At 45.7% G+C, this 25,894-nt stretch overlaps 1 protein-coding gene across 1 annotated transcript in view; it reads right to left on the bottom strand.

The window, feature by feature from the left end:
* CDK5 (cyclin dependent kinase 5) overlaps positions 1 to 23,528 on the bottom strand; it is a 36,432-nt gene extending 12,904 nt beyond the window's left edge. The window contains exons 1-5 of the mRNA XM_056518848.1: positions 23,367 to 23,528; positions 13,337 to 13,425; positions 13,186 to 13,253; positions 12,301 to 12,361; positions 3,686 to 3,742 (exon numbers count right to left, since the gene is read on the bottom strand). Coding sequence (XP_056374823.1) covers positions 3,686 to 3,742; positions 12,301 to 12,361; positions 13,186 to 13,253; positions 13,337 to 13,425; positions 23,367 to 23,403 — 312 coding nt within the window. The 5' untranslated portion in view covers positions 23,404 to 23,528. The remainder of the gene's footprint in view (positions 1 to 3,685; positions 3,743 to 12,300; positions 12,362 to 13,185; positions 13,254 to 13,336; positions 13,426 to 23,366) is intronic.
* Positions 23,529 to 25,894: the final 2,366 nt, after the last annotated feature.

Below are 25,894 nucleotides of genomic sequence, written 5' to 3'. Positions count from 1 at the left end.
AGCGGCATGGACACCATCGGGAGCGGCGGGACGCGGTCCGGAGCGGCGGGGACAGGTGAGTATAACTTCCTATACTTTACATTGCATGAATCCCTCAACATATTCAGCTCTCAGGAGTTCCCGTGGGCTGGAAAAGGTGGATACATTCCTAGGAAAGAGTCTCCTAGGACTGTATCCACCTTTTCCAGCCCATCGGAGCACCTGAAAACTGAACTAATTTATGCAGGAAAAGTCATCAACTGCCGAGCCGAGAAGTTCGTGACGAATCGGATTTACTGTAAGTTCGCTCATCTCTACCTATAAGCAACTGGTCCAAATTTACAATTAATGGCAAGAGGAAAGTAATGTACTCCCAATGGTACAGCCATGGATGCTAGATAAATACACCCAACGCACTGTATGATGATATGTACAGGCATTTGTACAATGATCTGTGTAGCAATGAGCAAAGTCCCAACGCATTTCCCCTGGGTGGTGCCAGGATCATCAAGGGACTAATCTGGAGGCACTGGATTAATAATATAAAACACATATAAAAGGGCCATCAAAAATCAAAGATGATAATAACCAAGCTCTAGATCCGTGGTCTTCAACCTGCGGACCTCCAGATGTTGCAAAACTACAACTCCCAGCATGCACAGACAGCCGTTGGCCGTTGGTGCATGCTGGGAGTTGTAGTTTTGCAACATCTGGAGGACCGCAGGTCGAAGACCACTGCACTAAGGGATTAGATGAGAGGGAAGCCTTGATTTACCTTTCGAGGACAGTGTGTACCCTCTGGAGGAGGCAAACAGACCTTTTAGTGTTTGGGCATGCTGGGAGTTTTAGTTTTGCAACATCTGGAGGTCCGCAGGTTGAAGACCACTGCTCTAGATAGAACCACTTACATCATCTTTGTGCAGGATGCAGTAGGTGGTTCTATCTAGAGCTTATCTTAATTTTTCATGGCCTTCTAGGGAGGCTTATTTAATTAACCCAGTGTAAGGACTATCCTATGTTTTTGTCTAGTCCTCTCCGGCACCAGTTCAGTTCCCTGATGATCTCACATGTTGGGATGTTTTTTTATTTACATTCAGGTCCATAAATATTGGGACATCAACACAATTCTAACATTTTTGGCTCTATGCACCACCACAATGGATTTGTAATGAAAGGAACAAGATGTCCTTTAAATGCAGATTGTCAGCTTTAAAGGAGTTCTCCACCAGAAGGTGATTTTAGTACCTACCTGGCAGACAGTAATGTTCATGCTTAGGAAGGATCTGCGCTTGTCTAGGGGATAAATGGCTATGCTGTGAGATTACCAGAACACTGTGGCTATCTTTCTGTGAACTTGTATTTCCTGTTTGACTTTTCTTTTTTTGACTACAAATCCCACAATTCCATTTTCCTCCCTCCCACACATCAGCCACCCCACCCATTGAAACAAAAGACCTGTGGTTTTCAATCAGGGTGCCTCCAGCTGTTGCATTAGTTGCAGATTAATCTCTCTCCCACCAAGCGATCGCTCCACCCATTGAAGCAGACAGGCTCCCTGTCATCAGCTGACTAGTGATGTCAGGTCTCGGCCGCATTGCAAGCTGGGAAAAATCTGAGACAACAGTCATTTTGTATGCTGGTAAAAATAAATATTGGGGTGAAAATCACAGAAGAATTGTGAGAAAACCATCACACACAGGTGCAGACACTATATTATGTACTACACTAACTTTACAGCCCCTGTAGCATAGCGGGAGCCGAATCCGGGCAGTTGCCATGTTGAACTGGAGTCCCAAGAAGATCAGAGACTGGGTGGTAATCAGGTTGGACTTGTCCTGATTGACCACCCAGCCGAAACGGGACAAGGTCTGAAGAGGGAGATGGAGACTCTCCTTATTCTGGTCCCTGGTTGGAGCCTTGACCAGGGGGTCGTCCAGGTAGGGGGATCACGGACACATCCCGGGCTCGCAGGATGGCGATCACCACTGCCAGGACCTTGGTGAAGACCCTTGGGGCTGTGGCCAGGCCAAAAGGAAGGGCCACAAACTGAAAATGGCCCTTCGGAACGGCAAAGCGGAGATAGCGCTGATGCGCCGGAAAAATTAGCACGTGAAGGTAAGTGTGTCGTATGTCCACTGAGAAAAGAAACTCCACGTGATCCATGGATGCCACCACAGAATGGAAAGACTCCATACAGAAATGACGCAGGAGTAGGTGGCGGTTGAGGAGCTTCAAGATCCAGGATCGGGCGGACGGAACCTCCTTTCTTGAGGACGACGAACAGGTTTGACTAGAACCCCGAAAAACGCTCCTTGGGAGGAACTGGGATGATCACTCCCTGAGCGAAAAGGGTCCGAAGCACGACTCTAAAAGCCGCCCCCAAAGAAGGAGAGCGAGATCGAAAAAAAAAAACGGTCCCTTGGTAGGGAAGCAAACTCGAGCCGATAGTCGTCAGTAACGACATCTCGGACCCAAGAGTCCTGCACGTGGCCAATCCTAATATCCCAAAACAGGGGCAAGAGATCTGGAGAACCCCAGACCTGTGTCTGCCTCCTACGGACACTAAGCTAAAACTGACAGCTCAGAGTTTGTGGGCGGGTAGATCCTGCTGGGAGGGGCCGACTTTCTTTTTGTTGCCTAGTGTCAGCGCCTCCTAGTGGCAGCAGCATATACCCACAGTCTCTGTTTCCCCCCAATGGAGCCCAACGAGAAATGTTAGAATTGTGTTGATCTCCAAATATTTATGGACCTGACTAGAGATTAGCGAACTTACAGTAAATTCGATTCGTCACGAACTTCTCGGCTCAGCAGTCGCTGACTTTTCCTGCATAAATTATTTCAGCTTTCAGGTGCTCCGGTGGGCTGGAAAAGGTGGATACAGTCCTAGGAGACTCTTTCCTAGGACTGTATCCACTAGAGATGAGCGAACTTACAGTAAATTCGATTCGTCACGAACTTCTCGGCTCAGCAGTCGCTGACTTTTCCTGCATAAATTAGTTCAGCTTTCAGGTGCTCCGTTGGGCTGGAAAAGGTGGATACAGTCCTAGGAGACTCTTTCCTAAGACTGTATCCACCTTTTCCAGCCCACCGGAGCACCTGAAGGCTGAACTAATTTATGCAGGATAAGCCATCAACTGCCGAGCCGAGAAGTTTGTGACGAATCGAATTTACTGTAAGTTCGCTCATCTCTAGACCTGACTGTATATGACTTTGTTGAGTTTTGGTTGTGTGGTGGGTGTTTTTGGCACAGATCCTACATTTTAAACCCATTAGGTGTCTTGGTCACCAGATTTAAGTTTTTGGCATCTTTGGTTACTATTTGTTGCTCCATAACCCCTTGCTTTCTTCTTATCTCCTACATCAGTGGTCTTCAACCTGCGGACCTCCAGATGTTGCAAAACTACAAATCCCAGCATTCCGGGCATGCTGGGAGTTGTAGTTTTGCAACATCTGGAGGTCCGCAAGTTGGAGACCACTGTACAACATGTTCCTTTCCGGAGGGCTTTTCATTTAGTGTATAGTGAATCTTATTTAAGATATTCTAATAAAAAAAAATATATAATAATAATAATAATAATAATAATAATAATAATAATAATAATAATAATAATAATAATAGGTTTTAATAATATGCAGCAGTGCTGTTGCGGTTTGGTGGGCATAGTTCCAGCATTTTCTTACTGTAAGATATGTAATAGATTCTCACCTTTACAATTTCTGGGTCCAAGTCGCCATTACAGCTATCAAAGTACTTTTTCAGATCCTGTAATAAAGAAGAAAATATTAACAACAAAAGACACAAACTCCCATAGAATATGAAGTCTGGATTCACAGGGATCCATTATTTTCTCCTAAAAAGTCAGAGAAGCATCCTGATACGTATGGAAAGATCTGCCTGAGAATTAAAGGACTGCTCTGCTGGTGTCAGCAGAGAGCACTGTGGTCAGACTGGAAAGAACTACACAGCAGCTAATAAGTACAGGAAGGATTAGGAATTTTAAATACAAGTAATTTACAAATCTGTTTAACTTTCTGGCACCAGATGATAAAAAAAATAAAAAAAATAATTGGTTTTCCACTGGAGTACCCCTTTAAAGGGGTACTCCGCCCCTAGACATCTTATCCCCTATCCAAAGGATAGGGGATAAGATGTCAGATCGCCGGGGTCCCGCTGCTGGGGACCCCGGGGATCGCTGCTGCAGCACCCCGCTATCATTACGAGTTCGCTCTGCACGTAATGACAGGCAATACAGGGGCCGGAGCATCGTTACGTCACGGCTCCGCCCCTCGTCAATACAAGTCTATGGGAGGGGGGCGTGGCGGTCGTCACGCCCCCTGCCATAGACTTGCATTAAGGGGACGGGACGTGATGTCATGAGGGGCGGAGCCGTGACGTCACGCTGCTCCGTCCCCTGTATCGCCCGTCATTACGCACAGAGCGAACTCGCTCTGCGCAGTAATGATAGCAAGGTGCCGCAGCAGCGATCCCCTGGGTCCCCAGCAGCGGCACCACAGTGATCTAACATCTTATCCCCTATCCTTTGGATAGGGGATAAGATGCCAGGGGCGGAGTACCCCTTTAAAGGGCTACTCCGGTGGAAAACAATTATTTTTTAAATCAACTGGTGCCAGAAAGTTCAACAGATTTGTAAAAATTACTTCTGTTTAAAAATCTTAATCCTTCCAGTACTTATCAGCTGCTGTATGCTCCACAGGAAGTTGCGTAGTTCTTTTCCGTCTGACCACAGTGCCCTCTGCTGACACCTCTGTCCATGTCAGGAACTGTCCAGAGCAGAAGCAAATCCCCATAGAAAACAGAACGTGTTGGCAGATAAGAACCATTTGGCCCATATAGTCTGCCCAATAGCAAACCTACTATGGACAGTTCCTGACATGGACAGAGGTGGCAGCAGAGAGCACTGTGGTCAGACTGGGAAGAACTATACAACATCCTGTGGAACATACAGCAGCTGATAAGTACAGGAAGGATTAGGAATTTTAAATAGAAGTAATTTACAAATCTGTTTAACTTTCTGGCACCAGATAATTAAAAAAAAAAAAAAAATTGGTTTTCCACTGGAGTGCCCCTTTAACCTCTTAAGGACATAGGACGTTCTCTAACGTCCTCACTACCTGGGCTTTAATGCCCAAGGACGTTAGAGAACGTCCTGTTGTATTTCCGGTCTCTGCCGCTCGCCGGGCAGAGATCGGAACTGGATGCCTGCTGAAATCCTTCAGCAGGCATCCAGGGCAAACGCCGAGGGGGGCCATGTAGGCCCCCCATGTCGGCGATCGCCGCAAATCGCAAGGGAAATCGCCCTTGCGATCTGCGGCGATACCGGGCTGATCGGGTCTCTGGGACCCGACCGCCCGGTAATTTCGCATGATCCCGGCTGTCACAGACAGCCAGGACCATGCTGAGGTATCGGAGCGAGGTGGCAAGCCGGCCACCTCCTCCGATCCCCTGCGATCCGTCGGTTAACTAACCGACCAATCGCAGGAGGGGGGGCGGTTACTTCCTCCCGTCCTGCCCGGCCCCTTGAAGTCCGGAGAGGACGGGAGGAAGACCGGAGGACGCAGCGGGGGACGGGGGAGTGCTGGGGACCGGCCCCGGTACTTACCTCGTCCCTGAAGACCCGGATCCCTGCGAGGAAGATGGCGACAGGTGAGTATATCTTCAGCCGCGGTCGGGCCCTTTACAGCAATGCACGTCGCCGTAAAGCGACATGCATTGCTGTATTGGGACCCTGTAAACTACAACTCCCAGCATGCCCAGACAGCCCTTGGCGTCTGGGCATGCTGGGAGTTGCAGTTTTGCAACATCTGGAGGTCCACAGTTTGGAGACCACTGTGCCCTTCCAGATGTTGCAAAACTACACATCCTCAGCATGCCCTTACTGTCCAGGCATGCTGGGAGTTGTAGTTCTGTAACATCTGGCCCTTCAGATGTTGCAGAACTACAACTCCCAGCATGCCTGGACAGTTTGGGCATACTGGGAGTTCTAGTTTTGCAACATCTGGAAGGGCACAGATTGGGAACCACTGTATTAGTGGTCTGCAAACTGTAGTCCTCCAGATGTTGCAAAACTACAACTCCCAGCATGCTGGGAGTTGTAGTTCGGCAACATCTGGCTCTAAAGATGTTGCCGAACTACTACTCCCAGCATGTCTGTGAATGCTGGGAGTTTTGGTTTTGCAACAACTGGAGGCACACTGGTTGGGAAACATTGTCTGTTTCCTAACTCAGTGTTTCCCAACCGTGTGCCTCCAGCTGTTGCAAAACTATAACTACCAGCATGCACTGATAAACTGTGCATGCTGGGAGTTGTAGTTTTGTAACAGCTGGAGGCCCCCCTGTGAATGTACAGGGTACATTTACATGGGCAGGGGGCTTACAGTGAGTATCAGGCTGCAAGTTTGCGATGCAGCAAATTTTGCGCGGCAGCTCAAACTCGCAGCGGGAACTCGCTGTAATCCCCCGCCCATGTGACTGTACCCTAAAAACACTACACTACACTAACACAAAATAAAATAAGTAAAAAACACTACATATACACATACCCCTACACAGCCCCCCTCCCCTCCCCAATAAAAATGAAAAACGCCTGGTACGCCACTGTTTCCAAAATGGAGCCTCCAGCTGTTGCAAAACAACAACTCCCAGTATTGCTGGACAGCCGTTGACTGTCCAAGCATGCTGGGAGTTTTGCAACAGCTGGAGGCACCCTGTTTGGGAATCACTGGCGTAGAATACCCCTATGTCCACCCCTATGCAAATCCCTAATTCAGGCCTCAAATGCGAATGGCGCTCTCTCACTTTGGAGCCCTGTCGTATTTCAAGGCAACATAATAGGGCCACATATGGGGTATCGCCGTACTCGGGAGAAATTGTGTTACAAATTTTGGGGGGATTTTTCTCCTTTAACCCCTTATGAAAAGGTGAAGTTGGGGTCTACAACAGCGTGTTAGTGTAAAAAAATAAATTTTTTACACTAACACGCTGGTGTTGCCCTTTACTTTTCATTTTGACAAGAGGTAAAAGGGAAAAACGCCCCCCAAAATTTGTAATGCAATTTCTCCCGAGTACGGAGATACCCCATATGTGGGCGCAAACTTCTCTGGGGGCGCACAACAAGGCCCAGAAGGGAGAGTGCACCATGTACATTTGAGGTGATTTGCACAGGGGTGGCTGATTGTTACAGCGGTTTTGACAAACGCAAAAAAAAAAAAAAACACATGTGACCCCATTTCGGAAACTACACCCCTCACGGAATATAATGAGGGGTGAACTGAGAATTTACACCCCACAGGTGTCTGACAGATCTTTGGAAGAGTGGGCTGTGCAAATTAAAAATTTTGTACAGCCCACTGTTCCAAAGTTCTGACAGACACCAGTGGGGGGTAAATGCTCACTGTACACCTTGTTACGTTCCTCAAGGGGTCTAGTTTCCAAAATGGTATGTCATGTGGGGGTTATTTTGCTGTCCTGGCACCATAGGGGCTTCCTAAATGCGACATGCCCCCCGAGCAAAATTTGCTCTCCAAAAGCCAAATATGACTCCTTCTCTTCTGAGCATTGTAGTTCGCCCGTAGTGCACTTCAGGTCCACTTATGGGGTACCTTCATACTCAGAAGAGATGGGGTTACAAATTTTGGGGGGTATTTTCTGCTATTAACCCTTACAAAAATGTGAAATTTGGGGGGAAACACACATTTTAGTGAATTTTTTTTTTTTTTTTTACATATGCAAAAGTCGTGAAACACCTGTGGGGTATTAAGGTTCACTTTACCCCTTGTTACGTTTCCCAAGGGGTCTAGTTTCCAAAATGGTATGCCATGTGGGGATTTATTGCTGTTCTGGTACCATAGGGGCTTCCTAAATGCAACATGCCCCCCAAAAACCATTTCAGAAAAACGTACTCTCCAAAATTCCCTTGTCGCTCCTTTGCTTCTGAGCCCTCTACTGCGCCTGCCGAACACTTTCCATAGACATATGAGGTATGTGCTTACTTGAGAGAAATTGGGCTACAAATATAAGTATAAATTTTCTCTTTTTACCCCTTGTAAAAATTCAAAAATTGGGTCTACAAGAACATGCGAGTGTAAAAAATGAAGATGGTGAATTTTCTCCTTCACTTTGCTGCTATTCCTGTGAAACACCTTAAGGGTTAAAACGCTGACTGAATGTCATTTTGAATACCTTGGGGGGTGCAGTTTTTATAATGGGGTCATTTGTGGGGTATTTCTAATATGAAGACCCTTCAAATCCACTTCACACCTGAACTGGTCCCTGAAAAATAGTGAGTTTGAAAATTTTGTGAAAAATTGGAAAATTGCTGCTGAACTTTGAAGCCCTCTGGTGTCTTCCAAAAGTAAAAACTCATTAATTTTATGATGCAAACATAAAGTAGACATATTGTATTTGTGAATAAAAATTTTTTTTATTTGGAATATCCATTTTCCTTACAAGCAGAGAGCTTCAAAGTTCGAAAAATGCAAAATTTTCAATTTTTTCAGCAAATTTTGAAATTTTTCACTATGAAACGATGAGAGTATCGACAAAATTTTACCAATAACATAAAGTAGAATATGTCACGAAAAAACAATCTCGGAATCAGAATGATAGGTAAAAGCATTCCAGAGTTATTAATGTTTAAAGTGACAGTGGTCAGATGTTCAAAAAACGCTCCGGTCCTAAGGTGTAAAATGGCCTGGTCCTTAAGGGGTTAATGGTATCACTCTAGACTTACAATTCCCGCCACTTTTTGGTGTGGAAAAAGTCCTGCACCATGTGTACACTGTCAGCGGAACTTACTGCCATCTCTCTCAGCCCACCTATATACATGAGTGCTCAAGTCAGATGAGCGTTTGTGTGTTCTAAAAATATGGGGATTACGCTGCTGCAATATTCCTTTTGAAACAAACATATCTGGGATGTAATATTTAAAGGGGTACTACGTTGACTTCTATTAAAAAAATCTTTACCCTTCCAATACTTTTTAGCAGCTGTATACTACAGAGGAATTTTTGTCTTGACCACAGTGCTCTCTGCTGACACCTCTGTCCATGTCAGGAACTGTCCAGAGCAGCATAGGTTTGCAATAGGGATTTTCTCCTGCTCTACACAGTTCCTGACATGGACATCAGGTGTCAGCAGAGAGCACTGTGGACAAGACAAAAAAGAAATTAAAAAAAGAAAAGAATTTCCTCTGTAGCATACAACTGCTAAAGTACTGGAAGGGTAAAGATTTTTTAATAAAAGTAATTTACAAATCTGTTTAACTTTCTGGCACCAGTTCATTAAACACCGGAGCACCCCTTTAATATGCATAATTCTCCTCCATCATCATCTGTCCGTTAAGAGTGAGAAGGGACCCATACACACCAATGGCCAGTTGGAATTGGTACGTTTGGCCGAAACAAGTCTAATGTGCAGGGGAAAAGGAGCCTTAGTGCTGCCCCCTGCAGGCAGAAGAGGGTATGACAAGGAAATTAATATTAAAGGGGTACTCCGTTGCTAGGCGTTTGGAACAAACTGTTCCGAACACTGGATCCGGCAGCTTGTGACATCATAGCCCCGCCCCCCCCCCCCCCAATGCAAGTCTATGGGACTCCAGCATTCGGAACAGTTTGTTCCAAACACTGAGCGGAGGAGTACCACTTTAAAGGGGTACTCTGCCTCGAGACATCTTATCTCCTATCCAAAGGATAGGGTATTAGATGCATGATCGCGGGGGTCCTGCCGCTGGGGACCCCCGCGATCTCCCTGCTGCAGGGAGCGTTGGGTGCAGCTCTGGAGACTGACGTCACGCCGCCTCCCATAGACTTCCATTGAGGGGGTGTGGCTGTGATGTCATGAGTGGGGCGTGGCTGTGACGTCACGAGCCTCTGCCCTGCATCGCCAGTCATCCAGCACAGAGTGAAGTTTGCTCCGTGCAGCGGATGTCTGGGGTGCCGCAGTCAAGATCGCGGGGGTCCCCAGCAGCGGGACCCCTGTGATCAGAAATCCCCTATAGTTAGGATAGGGGATAAGATGTCTAGGGGTGGAGTACCCTTTTAAAGGGGTACTCCGCTGCTCAGCGTTTGGAACAAACTGTTCCTTACGCTGGAGTTGGGAGCTCATGACGTCACGCCCCGCCCCCTCAATGCAAGTCTATGGGAGGGGGCGTGACGGCTGCCACGCCCCCTCCCATAGACTTGCATTGAGGGGGTGGGGCATGGTATCATGAGAAGGCGGGGCTATGACATCAAAAGTTCCCGTCACCGGCTCCAGCATTCGGAAAAGTTTGTTCCAAATGCTGAGCAGTGGAGTACCCCTTTAAGGAGAGCACAGGAATTCATTGATGGCCTCTAATCATGGAGAAGACTGGAAAATCATAAAAAAAGCAAACTTCTAAACTGGGGAATAAAACCTAGTTCTCCCTGCTATTAGCTAATTTTGGCCGGGAAGTGTCTGACTGTAGGACAAGTTAAAGGAGTTACCGTATTTATCGGCATATACCACGCACCCCCCATTTTAACAGAGAAATTTAAGTAAAAAAAATAAAATGTAAAATAAATGACTTGGACTTAATGCCACATCATCCCCCCAACTACATTTTCTTCTGCACCTGTTTGGTCCTGTCCCCTCCAGTGCCCCATCATTCCTTCCCTTTTATCAGTCCCTGTGCCACATTTACCCCTCTCATCGCCAACCTCCATGTCTCATCATTTCCCCCTGTCATAGACCAACACTAGCCATACAGACATTAAGCATTTAGTGCCTCCCCCGCCATCATTTCCCCCTGTCTCATCAACCCCCCACCCTGTCTCATCATCCCCCACACTGTCAAATTATGACCCCCATCATTTCCCCTTCATCATCCCCCCACACTGTCTCATCATCCCCCACCCTGTCTCATCATGACCCCCATCATTCCCCCTTCATCATCCCCCCACACTGTCTCATCATCCCCCCATCATTCCTCCTTCATCATCCCCCCACACTGTCTCATCATCCCCCACCCTGTCTCATCATGACCCCCATCATTCCCCCTTCATCATCCCCCCACACTGTCTCATCATCCCCCCATCATTCCTCCTTCATCATCCCCCCCACACTGTCTCATCATCCCCCACCCTGTCTCATCATGACCCCCATCATTCCCCCTTCATCAACCCCCCACCCTGTCTCATCATCCCCCACAATGTCAAATTATGACCCCCATCATTTCCCCTTCATCATCCCCCCACACTGTCTCATCATCCCCCCATCATTCCTCCTTCATCATCCCCCCACGCTGTCTCATCATCCCCCACCCTGTCTCATCATGACCCCATCATTCCTCCTTCATCATCCCCCCAACCTGTCTCATCATCTCCCCCCCCCCCCCTCATCATTTCCCTCTGTCTCATCATCCCCTCATCATGTTCCTCCTATGCCAGTGGTCTTCAACCTGCGGACCTCCAGATGTTGCAAAACTACAACTGCCAGCATGCCCGGACAGCCAACGGCTGTCCGGGCATGCTGGGAGTTGTAGTTTTGCAACATCTGGAGGTCCGCAGGTTGAAGACCAATGTATATGCTATTCTTCCCCTTTCCTTACCTGGCTGCACTTCGGCTGTCTTGCGGGCTGCGGTCAGTGAAGCAGATGAGTAACGTCCTCTCCCGGCTCCCCTGCGCGGCATCAGGGATGTCACTTTTAGGCGGCGACTACAGGAAATGAAAAGTGACGTCACTGATGCCGCACAGAGAAGCCGGCAGAGGACGTCACTCATCTGCTTCACTGACCGCAGCGCGCAAGACCCCCCGCCTGACCTGACCTGCCGAAGCGCAGCCAGGTAAGGAAAATAAACATAACTATAAAAAGCAGGGAAAGGGGGAATGATGAGGGAGGGGGAGGGAGGCAAAATGAAAAGTAAAACTGTCACTTGTTTTCTCCCGCACTATCCACAGGAACTGGTGTGGTGTATAGTGCGGGAGACACTGATTAAAAGGTAGGGCAGTTCCGGACAAGGTAGGGCAGTTTTACAGAGAGGGGAGGAGACGCCGCTGGTCACTGCATTAAAGTGGCCGCGGCCGTGCTGCTAATACTTAACTAGCAGCCGCTGCTGCGGCCGCTTTAAAACAGTGACCAGAAGATTTATCGGCGTATAACACGCAGGCAGACTTTTTGCCTTAAATTTAAGCTTTAAAAGTGCGTGTTATTCGCCGATAAATACGGTAATCAGGATTAGAAAAACAGAGCGCTCACTGTCGCACATAATCTGATTGAGAGAGCAGCTAGGATTTTTTTGCTTTAAAAATGTGACAAAAACCAATTTGTCCCTCCCAAGACTCACCTGATCACAATACTCAAAGACCAGCGTCAGCTTCTTGTCACTGTGGAGAACGTCATGTAACCTGCCAAAAGACAACGCAGCGTGAAGAACAATCCACGGGGAAGAGAGAGAAAAGTCTAAACAATGGCTCTGGGTCCCCGACGCGTTTTGGTCGGGTTTTCAACCAATATTTTGGCGCGAAAAATAACCTGACGGACCTGACATCACCTTTGGAAAACCTTGACAAGTGGGCGTGTTTACACAATTTCCTGAAAATTTACCGTTTTTTACCGACTGAATGGGTGATTTAAGTTGGGAATAATCTGACCAAGAAAAAAGAAGGTAAAAAATGTTCTCCCAAAAGAATTTCTACACTGCTCTTTCTTAAAATTTTTATATTTTCTTTTTGGGTGGGGGTGGGGGGCTAAAAAAGTGAAACTATATGCTGCATCGCTGGGTCAAACACACCTATTGATCCAGTCCTACCCGCAGTCAGCCCTATCATCTGCCGCCTCTTTAAACAATTTTTTACTGCTAAGGGTGGCCACCATCACTGGTTGCCCCCTCCCAAGAGGTTGCGCCATCACTGGTCATCCCCTCCAGAGGGACGGGAGGCGTCATTTATCGCTGTCTGTTACTCTGACCTCTGATCCTGCCACCATTTTGTTTTTTAGGAATGTGTATATATAAAGCCAACGTGTTTGCTTTACTGTATGAATTTGCTAATCTGAAGAAGGGGTTTGTACACCCTGAAACGCGTCATTGCTGCTGTATTTCAATAAACCTGAAGCTTTAATTCCCCTCCATGACTTGGTGGTGAATCCCTCTGGATACCTGGGCGCCTGTATGACGGTCACCTTTTCCTTGCTATACCCTCCTGAGGGGCGGCACCATCATTGTTCTTACCTTACAATGTTCTTGTGTTTCAGCTCCTTCAGTAAGCAGATCTCTCGGAGAGCGGAGCTGGGGACGCCCTGCGGAGACACATGTGGGGGTGATATATATGGAGAGTACAGATCCCATATACAGACTACGGCCATTCTGTGGCGCTGCTCACCTCATCATCGTCATCCAGCCTCACGCGCTTCAGAGCCACAATCTCATGGGTCTCACGATTTTTTGCTTTAAACACGGTTCCATAGGTTCCTGTAGGAGACAGATAACATCTACATTATAGGGGATTTCCACCCAACAATCATTATCATTGGAAATGACCCCATATAAGGGCTACAGAAGCGCCATTCCTGTGGTCACATGATCTCCTTCACTCTCTCTTCATTGGCAGATTGTGGCTACAACCAACTATGGTGACGTCATGGCCCAGTGGACGGCGCATCACAGGGTTACAGTCATCTCGCCTGTCTGCTTGGAAGGAGAACGAACGATTGTCAAAACGACAGGTGCCCCTGTTTCCATAGGTGGTTTTCTGGGCTCCCTACACCTGTGGAAACTACGTGCTGAGCAGTGGAGAGGCGGACGCTCCGGGGGGGGAGGACATCGACAGAGGAGGCCGCTACTACCGCCATGTTTCTATAGAACACTGCTAGCTGGCTAGGATGAGGAGAGTAGTCTGATACAATAGAGGAGGATGAGGAGAGTAGTCTGATACTATGATACAATAGAGGAGGATGAGGGGAGTAGTCTGATACAATAGAGGAGGATGAGGAGAGTAGTCTGATACTATGATACAATAGAGGAGGATGAGGGGAGTAGTCTGATACTATGATACAATGGAGGAGGATGAGGAGAGTAGTCTGATACTATGATACAATAGAGGAGGATGAGGGGAGTAGTCTGATACTATGATACAATAGAGGAGGATGAGGGGAGTAGTCTGATACTATGATACAATAGAGGAGGATGAGGGGAGTAGTCTGATACTATGATACAATAGAGGAGGATGAGGGGAGTAGTCTGATACTATGATACAATAGAGGAGGATGAGGGGAGTAGTCTGATACAATAGAGGAGGATGAGGGGAGTAGTCTGATACTATAATACAATAGAGGAGGATGAGGGGAGTAGTCTGATACTATAATACAATAGAGGAGGATGAGGGGAGTAGTCCGATACTATAATACAATAGAGGAGGATGAGGGGAGTAGTCCGATCCTATGATACAATAGAGGAGGATGAGGGGAGTAGTCTGATACAATGGAGGAGGATGAGGAAAGTAGTCTGATACTATGATACAATAGAGGAGCATGAGGGGAGTAGTCTGATACTATGATACAATGGAGGAGGATGAGGGGCGTAGTCTGATACTATGATACAATGGAGGAGGAGGAGGAGAGTAGTCTGATACTATGATACAATAGAGGAGGATGAGGGAAGTAGTCTGATACTATGATACAATGGAGGAGGATGAGGAAAGTAGTCTGATACTATGATACAATAGAGGAGGATGAGGGGAGTAGTCTGATACTATGATACAATGGAGGAGGATGAGGGGCGTAGTCTGATACTATGATACAATGGAGGAGGAGGAGGAGAGTAGTCTGATACAATAGAGGAGGATGAGGGAAGTAGTCTGATACTATGATACAATGGAGGAGGATGAGGAGAGTAGTCTGATACTATGATACAATAGAGGAGGATGAGGGGAGTAGTCTGATACTATGATACAATAGAGGAGGATGAGGGGAGTAGTCTGATACTATGATACAATAGAGGAGGATGAGGGGAGTAGTCTGATACAATAGAGGAGGATGAGGGGAGTAGTCTGATACAATAGAGGAGGATGAGGGGAGTAGTCTGATACTATAATACAATAGAGGAGGATGAGGGGAGTAGTCCAATACTATAATACAATAGAGGAGGATGAGGGGAGTAGTCCGATCCTATGATACAATAGAGGAGGATGAGGGGAGTAGTCTGATACTATGATACAATAGAGGAGGATAAGGGGAGTAGTCTGATATTATGATACAATGGAGGAGGATGAGGAAAGTAGTCTGATACTATGATACAATAGAGGAGGATGAGGGGAGTAGTCTGATATTATGATACAATGGAGGAGGATGAGGGGCGTAGTCTGATACTATGATACAATGGAGGAGGAGGAGAGTAGTCTAATACTATGATACAATAGAGGAGGATGAGGGGCGTAGTCTGATACTATGATACAATAGAGGAGGATGAGGGGAGTAGTCTGATACAATAGAGGAGGATGAGGAGAGTAGTCTGATACAATAGAGGAGGATGAGGAGAGTAGTCTGATACTATGATACAATAGAGGAGGATGAGGAGAGTAGTCTGATACTATGATACAATAGAGAAGGATGAGGGGAGTAGTCTGATCCTATAATACAATAGAGGAGGATGAGGGGAGTAGTCTGATCCTATGATACAATAGAGGAGGATGAGGGGAGTAGTCTGATCCTATGATACAATAGAGGAGGATGAGGGGAGTAGTCTGATCCTATAATACAATAGAGGAGGATGAGGGGAGTAGTCTGATACAATAGAGGAGGATGAGGGGAGTAGTCTGATACAATAGAGGAGGATGAGGGGAGTAGTCTGATCCTATGATACAATAGAGGAGGATGAGGGGAGTAGTCTGATACTATGATACAATAGAGGAGGATGAGGGGAGTAGTCTGATACAATGGAGGAGGATGAGGAGAGTAGTCTGATACTATGATACAATAGAGGAGGATGAGGGGAGTAGTCTGATACTACGATACAATAGAGGAGGATGAGGGGAGTAGTCTGATACTATGATACAATAGAGGAGAATGAGGGGAGTAGTCTGATACTATGATACAATAGAGGAGGATGAGGGGAGTAGTCTGATACTATGATACAATAGAGGATGATGAGGAGAGTAGTCTGATACTATGATACAATGGAGGAGGATGAGGGGAGTAGTCTGATACTATGATACAATAGAGGAGGATGAGGAGAGTAGTCTGATACTATGATACAATAGAGGAGGATGAGGGGAGTAGTCTGATACAATAGAGGAGGATGAGGAGAGTAGTCTGATACTATGATACAATGGAGGAGGATGAGGAGAGTAGTCTGATACTATGATACAATAGAGGAGGATGAGGAGAGTAGTCTGATACTATGATACAATGGAGGAGGATGAGGGGAGTAGTCTGATACTATGATACAATAGAGGAGGATGAGGAGAGTAGTCTGATACTATGATACAATAGAGGAGGATGAGGAGAGTAGTCTGATACTATGATACAATAGAGGAGGATGAGGGGAGTAGTCTGATACAATAGAGGAGGATGAGGAGAGTAGTCTGATACTATGATACAATAGAGGAGGATGAGGGGAGTAGTCTGATACAATAGAGGAGGATGAGGAGAGTAGTCTGATACTATGATACAATAAAGGAGGATGAGGGGAGTAGTCTGATACTATGATACAATAGAGGAGGATGAGGGGAGTAGTCTGATACTATGATACAATAGAGGAGGATGAGGGGAGTAGTCTGATACTATGATACAATAGAGGAGGATGAGGGGAGTAGTCTGATACTATGATACAATAGAGGAGGATGAGGGGAGTAGTCTGATACAATAGAGGAGGATGAGGAGAGTAGTCTGATACTATGATACAATGGAGGAGGATGAGGGGAGAAATCTGATCCTATGATACAATAGAGGAGGATGAGGGGAGTAGTCTGATACTATGATACAATAGAGGAGGATGAGGGGAGTAGTCTGATACTATGATACAATAGAGGAGGATGAGGGGAGTAGTCTGATACAATAGAGGAGGATGAGGAGAGTAGTCTGATACTATGATACAATAGAGGAGGATGAGGAGAGTAGTCTGATACTATGATACAATAGAGGAGGATGAGGGGAGTAGTCTGATACTATGATACAATAGAGGAGGATGAGGGAAGTAGTCTGATACTATGATACAATGGAGGAGGATGAGGAGAGTAGTCTGATACTATGATACAATAGAGGAGGATGAGGGGAGTAGTCTGATACTATGATACAATAGAGGAGGATGAGGGGAGTAGTCTGATACTATGATACAATAGAGGAGGATGAGGGGAGTAGTCTGATACAATAGAGGAGGATGAGGGGAGTAGTCTGATACAATAGAGGAGGATGAGGGGAGTAGTCTGATACTATAATACAATAGAGGAGGATGAGGGGAGTAGTCCAATACTATAATACAATAGAGGAGGATGAGGGGAGTAGTCCGATCCTATGATACAATAGAGGAGGATGAGGGGAGTAGTCTGATACTATGATACAATAGAGGAGGATGAGGGGAGTAGTCTGATACTATGATACAATAGAGGAGGATAAGGGGAGTAGTCTGATATTATGATACAATGGAGGAGGATGAGGAAAGTAGTCTGATACTATGATACAATGGAGGAGGAGGAGGAGAGTAGTCTAATACTATGATACAATAGAGGAGGATGAGGGGAGTAGTCTGATATTATGATACAATGGAGGAGGATGAGGGGCGTAGTCTGATACTATGATACAATGGAGGAGGAGGAGGAGAGTAGTCTGATACAATAGAGGAGGATGAGGAGAGTAGTCTGATACTATGATACAATAGAGGAGGATGAGGAGAGTAGTCTGATACTATGATACAATAGAGGAGGATGTGGGGAGTAGTCTGATACTATGATACAATAGAGAAGGATGAGGGGAGTAGTCTGATCCTATAATACAATAGAGGAGGATGAGGGGAGTAGTCTGATCCTATGATACAATAGAGGAGGATGAGGGGAGTAGTCTGATCCTATGATACAATAGAGGAGGATGAGGGGAGTAGTCTGATCCTATAATACAATAGAGGAGGATGAGGGGAGTAGTCTGATACAATGGAGGAGGATGAGGAGAGTAGTCTGATACTATGATACAATAGAGGAGGATGAGGGGAGTAGTCTGATACAATGGAGGAGGATGAGGAGAGTAGTCTGATACTATGATACAATAGAGGAGGATGAGGGGAGTAGTCTGATACTACGATACAATAGAGGAGGATGAGGGGAGTAGTCTGATACTATGATACAATAGAGGAGAATGAGGGGAGTAGTCTGATACTATGATACAATAGAGGAGGATGAGGGGAGTAGTCTGATACTATGATACAATAGAGGATGATGAGGAGAGTAGTCTGATACTATGATACAATGGAGGAGGATGAGGGGAGTAGTCTGATACTATGATACAATAGAGGAGGATGAGGAGAGTAGTCTGATACTATGATACAATGGAGGAGGATGAGGGGAGTAGTCTGATACTATGATACAATAGAGGAGGATGAGGAGAGTAGTCTGATACTATGATACAATAGAGGAGGATGAGGAGAGTAGTCTGATACTATGATACAATAGAGGAGGATGAGGGGAGTAGTCTGATACAATAGAGGAGGATGAGGAGAGTAGTCTGATACTATGATACAATGGAGGAGGATGAGGAGAGTAGTCTGATACTATGATACAATAGAGGAGAATGAGGGGAGTAGTCTGATACTATGATACAATAGAGGATGATGAGGAGAGTAGTCTGATACTATGATACAATAGAGGAGGATGAGGAGAGTAGTCTGATACTATGATACAATAGAGGAGGATGAGGAGAGTAGTCTGATACTATGATACAATAGAGGAGGATGAGGGGAGTAGTCTGATACAATAGAGGAGGATGAGGAGAGTAGTCTGATACTATGATACAATGGAGGAGGATGAGGGGAGAAATCTGATCCTATGATACAATAGAGGAGGATGAGGAGAGTAGTCTGATACTATGATACAATAGAGGAGGATGAGGGGAGTAGTCTGATCCTATAATACAATAGAGGAGGATGAGGGGAGTAGTCTGATACTATGATACAATAGAGGAGGATGAGGGGAGTAGTCTGATACTATGATACAATAGAGGAGGATGAGGGGAGTAGTCTGATACAATAGAGGAGGATGAGGAGAGTAGTCTGATACTATGATACAATGGAGGAGGATGAGGAGAGTAGTCTGATACTATGATACAATAGAGGAGGATGAGGGGAGTAGTCTGATACAATAGAGGAGGATGAGGAGAGTAGTCTGATACTATGATACAATGGAGGAGGATGAGGGGAGAAATCTGATCCTATGATACAATAGAGGAGGATGAGGAGAGTAGTCTGATACTATGATACAATGGAGGAGGATGAGGGGAGTAGTCTGATACTATGATACAATAGAGGAGGATGAGGAGAGTAGTCTGATACTATGATACAATAGAGGAGGATGAGGAGAGTAGTCTGATACTATGATACAATAGAGGAGGATGAGGGGAGTAGTCTGATACAATAGAGGAGGATGAGGAGAGTAGTCTGATACTATGATACAATGGAGGAGGATGAGGGGAGAAATCTGATCCTATGATACAATAGAGGAGGATGAGGAGAGTAGTCTGATACTATGATACAATAAAGGAGGATGAGGGGAGTAGTCTGATACTATGATACAATAGAGGAGGATGAGGGGAGTAGTCTGATACTATGATACAATAGAGGAGGATGAGGGGAGTAGTCTGATACAATAGAGGAGGATGAGGAGAGTAGTCTGATACTATGATACAATGGAGGAGGATGAGGAGAGTAGTCTGATACTATGATACAATGGAGGAGGATGAGGGGAGAAATCTGATCCTATGATACAATAGAGGAGGATGAGGGGAGTAGTCTGATACTATGATACAATAGAGGAGGATGAGGGGAGTAGTCTGATACTATGATACAATAGAGGAGGATGAGGGGAGTAGTCTGATACAATAGAGGAGGATGAGGAGAGTAGTCTGATACTATGATACAATAGAGGAGGATGAGGAGAGTAGTCTGATACTATGATACAATAGAGGAGGATGAGGGGAGTAGTCTGATACTATGATACAATGGAGGAGGATGAGGGAAGTAGTCTGATACTATGATACAATAGAGGAGGATGAGGGGAGTAGTCTGATACTATGATACAATAGAGGAGGATGAGGGGAGTAGTCTGATACTATGATACAATAGAGGAGGATGAGGAGAGTAGTCTGATACAATAGAGGAGGATGAGGGGAGTAGTCTGATCCTATGATACAATAGAGGAGGATGAGGAGAGTAGTCTGATACTATGATACAATAAAGGAGGATGAGGGGAGTAGTCTGATACTATGATACAATAGAGGAGGATGAGGGGAGTAGTCTGATACTATGATACAATAGAGGAGGATGAGGGGAGTAGTCTGATACTATGATACAATAGAGGAGGATGAGGGGAGTAGTCTGATACTATGATACAATAGAGGAGGATGAGGGGAGTAGTCTGATACAATAGAGGAGGATGAGGGGAGTAGTCTGATACTATGATACAATAGAGGAGGATGAGGAGAGTAGTCTGATACTATGATACAATGGAAGAGGATGAGGAGAGTAGTCTGATACTATGATACAATGGAGGAGGATGAGGAGAGTAGTCTGATACTATGATACAATAGAGGAGGATGAGGGGAGTAGTCTGATATTATGATACAATAGAGGAGGATGAGGGGAGTAGTCTGATACTATGATACAATAGAGGAGGATGAGGGGAGTAGTCTGATACAATAGAGGAGGATGAGGGGAGTAGTCTGATACTATGATACAATAGAGGAGGATGAGGAGAGTAGTCTGATACTATGATACAATGGAGGAGGATGAGGAGAGTAGTCTGATACTATGATACAATGGAGGAGGATGAGGGGAGAAATCTGATCCTATGATACAATAGAGGAGGATGAGGGGAGTAGTCTGATACTATGATACAATAGAGGAGGATGAGGGGAGTAGTCTGATACTATGATACAATAGAGGAGGATGAGGGGAGTAGTCTGATACTATGATACAATGGAGGAGGATGAGGGGAGTAGTCTGATACTATGATACAATAGAGGAGGATGAGGGGAGTAGTCTGATACTATGATACAATAGAGGAGGATGAGGGGAGTAGTCTGATACTATGATACAATAGAGGAGGATGAGGAGAGTAGTCTGATACAATAGAGGAGGATGAGGGGAGTAGTCTGATACTATGATACAATAGAGGAGGATGAGGAGAGTAGTCTGATACAATAGAGGAGGATGAGGGGAGTAGTCTGATACTATGATACAATAGAGGAGGATGAGGGGAGTAGTCTGATACTATGATACAATAGAGGAGGATGAGGAGAGTAGTCTGATACAATAGAGGAGGATGAGGGGAGTAGTCTGATACTATGATACAATAGAGGAGGATGAGGAGAGTAGTCTGATACAATAGAGGAGGATGAGGGGAGTAGTCTGATACTATGATACAATAGAGGAGGATGAGGAGAGTAGTCTGATACAATAGAGGAGGATGAGGGGAGTAGTCTGATACTATGATACAATAGAGGAGGATGAGGGGAGTAGTCTGATACTATGATACAATAGAGGAGGATGAGGAGAGTAGTCTGATACAATAGAGGAGGATGAGGGGAGTAGTCTGATACTATGATACAATAGAGGAGGATGAGGAGAGTAGTCTGATACAATAGAGGAGGATGAGGGGAGTAGTCTGATACTATGATACAATAGAGGAGGATGAGGGGAGTAGTCTGATACAATAGAGGAGGATGAGGAGAGTAGTCTGATACTATGATACAATAGAGGAGGATGAGGGGAGTAGTCTGATACTATGATACAATAGAGGAGGATGAGGGGAGTAGTCTGATACTATGATACAATGGAGGAGGATGAGGGGAGTAGTCTGATACTATGATACAATAGAGGAGGATGAGGGGAGTAGTCTGATACTATGATACAATAGAGGAGGATGAGGGGAGTAGTCTGATACTATGATACAATAGAGGAGGATGAGGAGAGTAGTCTGATACAATAGAGGAGGATGAGGGGAGTAGTCTGATACTATGATACAATAGAGGAGGATGAGGAGAGTAGTCTGATACTATGATACAATAGAGGAGGATGAGGGGAGTAGTCTGATACTATGATACAATGGAGGAGGATGAGGAGAGTAGTCTGATACAATAGAGGAGGATGAGGAGAGTAGTCTGATACTATGATACAATGGGAGGATGAGGGGAGTAGTCTGATACAATAGAGGAGGATAAGGGGAGTAGTCTGATACTATGATACAATAGAGGAGGATGAGGGGAGTAGTCTGATACTATGATACAATGGAGGAGGATGAGGGGAGTAGTCTGATACAATAGAGGAGGATAAGGGGAGTAGTCTGATACTATGATACAATAGAGGAGGATGAGGGGAGTAGTCTGATACAATAGAGGAGGATAAGGGGAGTAGTCTGATACAATAGAGGAGGATAAGGGGAGTAGTCTGATACAATAGAGGAGGATAAGGGGAGTAGTCTGATACTATGATACAATAGAGGAGGATGAGGGGAGTAGTCTGATACAATAGAGGAGGATAAGGGGAGTAGTCTGATACAATAGAGGAGGATAAGGGGAGTAGTCTGATACAATAGAGGAGGATAAGGGGAGTAGTCTGATACAATAGAGGAGGATGAGGGGAGTAGTCTGATACAATAGAGGAGGATAAGGGGAGTAGTCTGATACAATAGAGGAGGATAAGGGGAGTAGTCTGATACTATGATACAATAGAGGAGGATGAGGGGAGTAGTCTGATACTATGATACAATGGAGGAGGATGAGGGGAGTAGACTGATACAATAGAGGAGGATGAGGGGAGTAGTCTGATACAATAGAGGAGTATGAGGGGAGTAGTCTGATACAATAGAGGAGTATGAGGGGAGTAGTCTGATACTATGATACAATGGAGGAGGATGAGGGGAGTAGTCTGATACTATGATACAATGGAGGAGGATGAGGGGAGTAGTCTGATACTATGATACAATAGAGGAGGATGAGGAGAGTAGTCTGATACTATGATACAATAGAGGAGGATGAGGAGAGTAGTCTGATACTATGATACAATAGAGGAGGATGAGGAGAGTAGTCTGATACAATAGAGGAGGATGAGGTGACTGATACTAAAGGTGGATGCAGTCATTGTCCGGTCTCCGGTCAGCCCCGTACAGGCCGCACATCCCCGGTCTCCCGTACTCGCCCCTCCCCGGTGTCTCTCACCTTCTCCGATCTTTTCCAGCTTCTCGTACTTCTGCATGTCGCCGCTGTCAGGCCTCTCCCGGAATGCGCATGCGCTTGTCAGTGGCCCTGCCCAACCCGTAATCCATACACGGAGGCCGAGCGACAAGTCATCCTCCCAGCCAATGGGAATGCAGCTCGCGCTGTCGTCACCCTCACAGTCATTTCCATGGTAATAATTAGACGCTAGGCCCGCCCCTGGTATTAAACCTAGTCACCATGGAGATGGGGGAGGAGCCAGCCTCGTTTGCTTAGCAGCGGCCATATTAGTACACCCCGCATAAACTACGAGGAGGAGCAACATGGAGGCCGAAGCCTTGAAAACCGCATCTTTCGTGTATGGAAAAAAAAAAAAAAGTGTTATTAGGAGTCAGAATAAGACGATTTTAAGCACATTTATATTGAAAAAAAGTAGTACAGTAACACAAATTATGTAAATATAAGTAAATATAAGGAATTATGCGAATACAGAACCCAGAGAACATGTCAGCTTTATCATAAAGTGCACTGCGCAAAAACAAAGGGGGCACGTTAGCTTTTTTTTAGGTTTAATTTTTTTATATGGCTGTCACAAAAAAAGAAAATTTTTTATTGTTTTGCTGTAAAATGAAGATGTTATTACAAAATACAATAGGTCGTGCAAAAAAAACGACAACAAGCCTCATTGTTATGGGAGGAAAAAACAAAAATGCAAAAATTTGAATTAACTGGTCTTCAAAGGGTATATTTTTAAAACATATTTTGGGTACAGGCAAAATGAAACAGGCAAAAATTCAGTGTGAACGCGGCCTTATACTTCTTCAAGGGGGCACTCTGCCCACAGACATCTTAAAGGATAGGGGGATTAAGATGTCTGATAGTGGGAGTCCCGCCGCTGGTACCCCCCGCACGAACTCAGTGCAGCCCCCGTGTTTACAACGCTCGGTTCCTGCGGCGGGAGACGTGACATCACGCCACGCCCCCTCCTTTCATGTCTATGGGAGGGGGCGTGACGCCCCCTCCCATAGACATGAAAGGAGGAGGTGTGGCGTGACATCACGTCTCCCGCCGCGGGAACCCAGGATTCTAAACGCTGGGTGCTGCACCGAGTTCGCGTAAAGGCGGCGGGGCCCCTACCATCAGACATCTTATGCCCTATCCTTTGGATAAAGGATAAGATGTCTGTTGGCGGAGTGCCCCTTTAAAGGGGTACTCCTCTGGAAAACCTTTTCTTTTTAAATCATCTGGTGCCAGAAAGTTAAACAGATTTGTAAATTACTTCTATTGCAAAATCTTAACCCTTCCAGAACTTATCAGCTGCTGTATGTTCCAGAGGAATTTCTTTTCTTTTTGAATTTATTTTCCGTCTGACCACAGTGCTCTCTGCTGACACCTCTGTCCATTTTAGGAATTGTCCAGAGCAGGAGCAAATCCCCATAGCAAACCTATGCTGCTCTGGACAGTTCCTAAAATGGACAGAGGTGTCAGCAGAGAGCACTGTGGTCAGACAAAATACAAATTCAAAAAGAAAATAACTTCCTGTGGAGCAAATAGCAGCTGATAAGTACTGGAAGGATTAAGATTTTTTAATAGAAGTAATTTACAAATCTGTTTACCTTTCTGGCACCAGTTGATTTTATAGAAATGTTTTTGCAGGGGAGTACCCCTTTCAGTTCCTTTAGGGAATTATTATTAGCAATCATTATACTCCTTACACTGAACAATGTAAGGCTATTGTATAGCACTGCTCAGTGAGATTTGCGCTCTGCTAGTAGAGTCTACCTGAGACCATGTTCACAGAATCCTGAAATCCTGTCGCAGCAGAGTCCTATTGTTTTTAATGGGATTCTGTTTCATCCTCCAACATCTACTGCGGCAATTCCGATTATGGCCTCAACAGAAAGAATGAACATGTTCATTCTTTCTGCGGAATGCGTTCAGAAATGCACTGCTCTGATGGCGCATCTCCCTGCAGTCCTCGCATCCGCATTTTATGCCGCGGCTGGCCGCTATGTGTGGAATTGCCGCCAGTGTTTTCCGGGCAGAAATTTTGCAAAATTTCCACCGTGTGAACATAGCCCGAGGCAGACTATGACCTAAATTTATCAAACTGCCCATGGCGACCAATCACAGCGCAGTTTTCCTAACCCCTAAAGCTGCTCTGTGATTGGTCGCTGTGGGCAGTTTGATAAATCTAGGTTATAGAGCAGTGATGGCGAACCTATGGCACGCTGAGCCCCCTCAGTGGTCATAGTTCGGCATGGAGGCCTTTTGACACGCTCCGCCGGCGCCGGCCTTCCGCTATGCTCAGGGCCGGCGTTAAGGTGGGGCAAATCGGGACATCCCTGTGTCCCGAAAGATCTTTTAGGGACACAAGGATGTCCCAGTTACCTTTCTACGGGTCCCCGCTAACTTTAAAAACGCAGGGAGGTAGCGCACGCAAGGACAACACTGACGTCCCATGTGTGCGCCCATAGGAACGGAGGAGCGGAGTATCGAGGAGGAGGACGCGCGGGTACGGTAAGTTACCA

Source organism: Hyla sarda, chromosome 5 (genome assembly GCF_029499605.1).
Source record: "Hyla sarda isolate aHylSar1 chromosome 5, aHylSar1.hap1, whole genome shotgun sequence".
NCBI lineage: Eukaryota > Metazoa > Chordata > Amphibia > Anura > Hylidae > Hyla > Hyla sarda.
The sequence above is the reverse complement of the archived record's forward strand: the minus strand, read 5'-3'. Positions and strand labels throughout refer to the sequence as shown.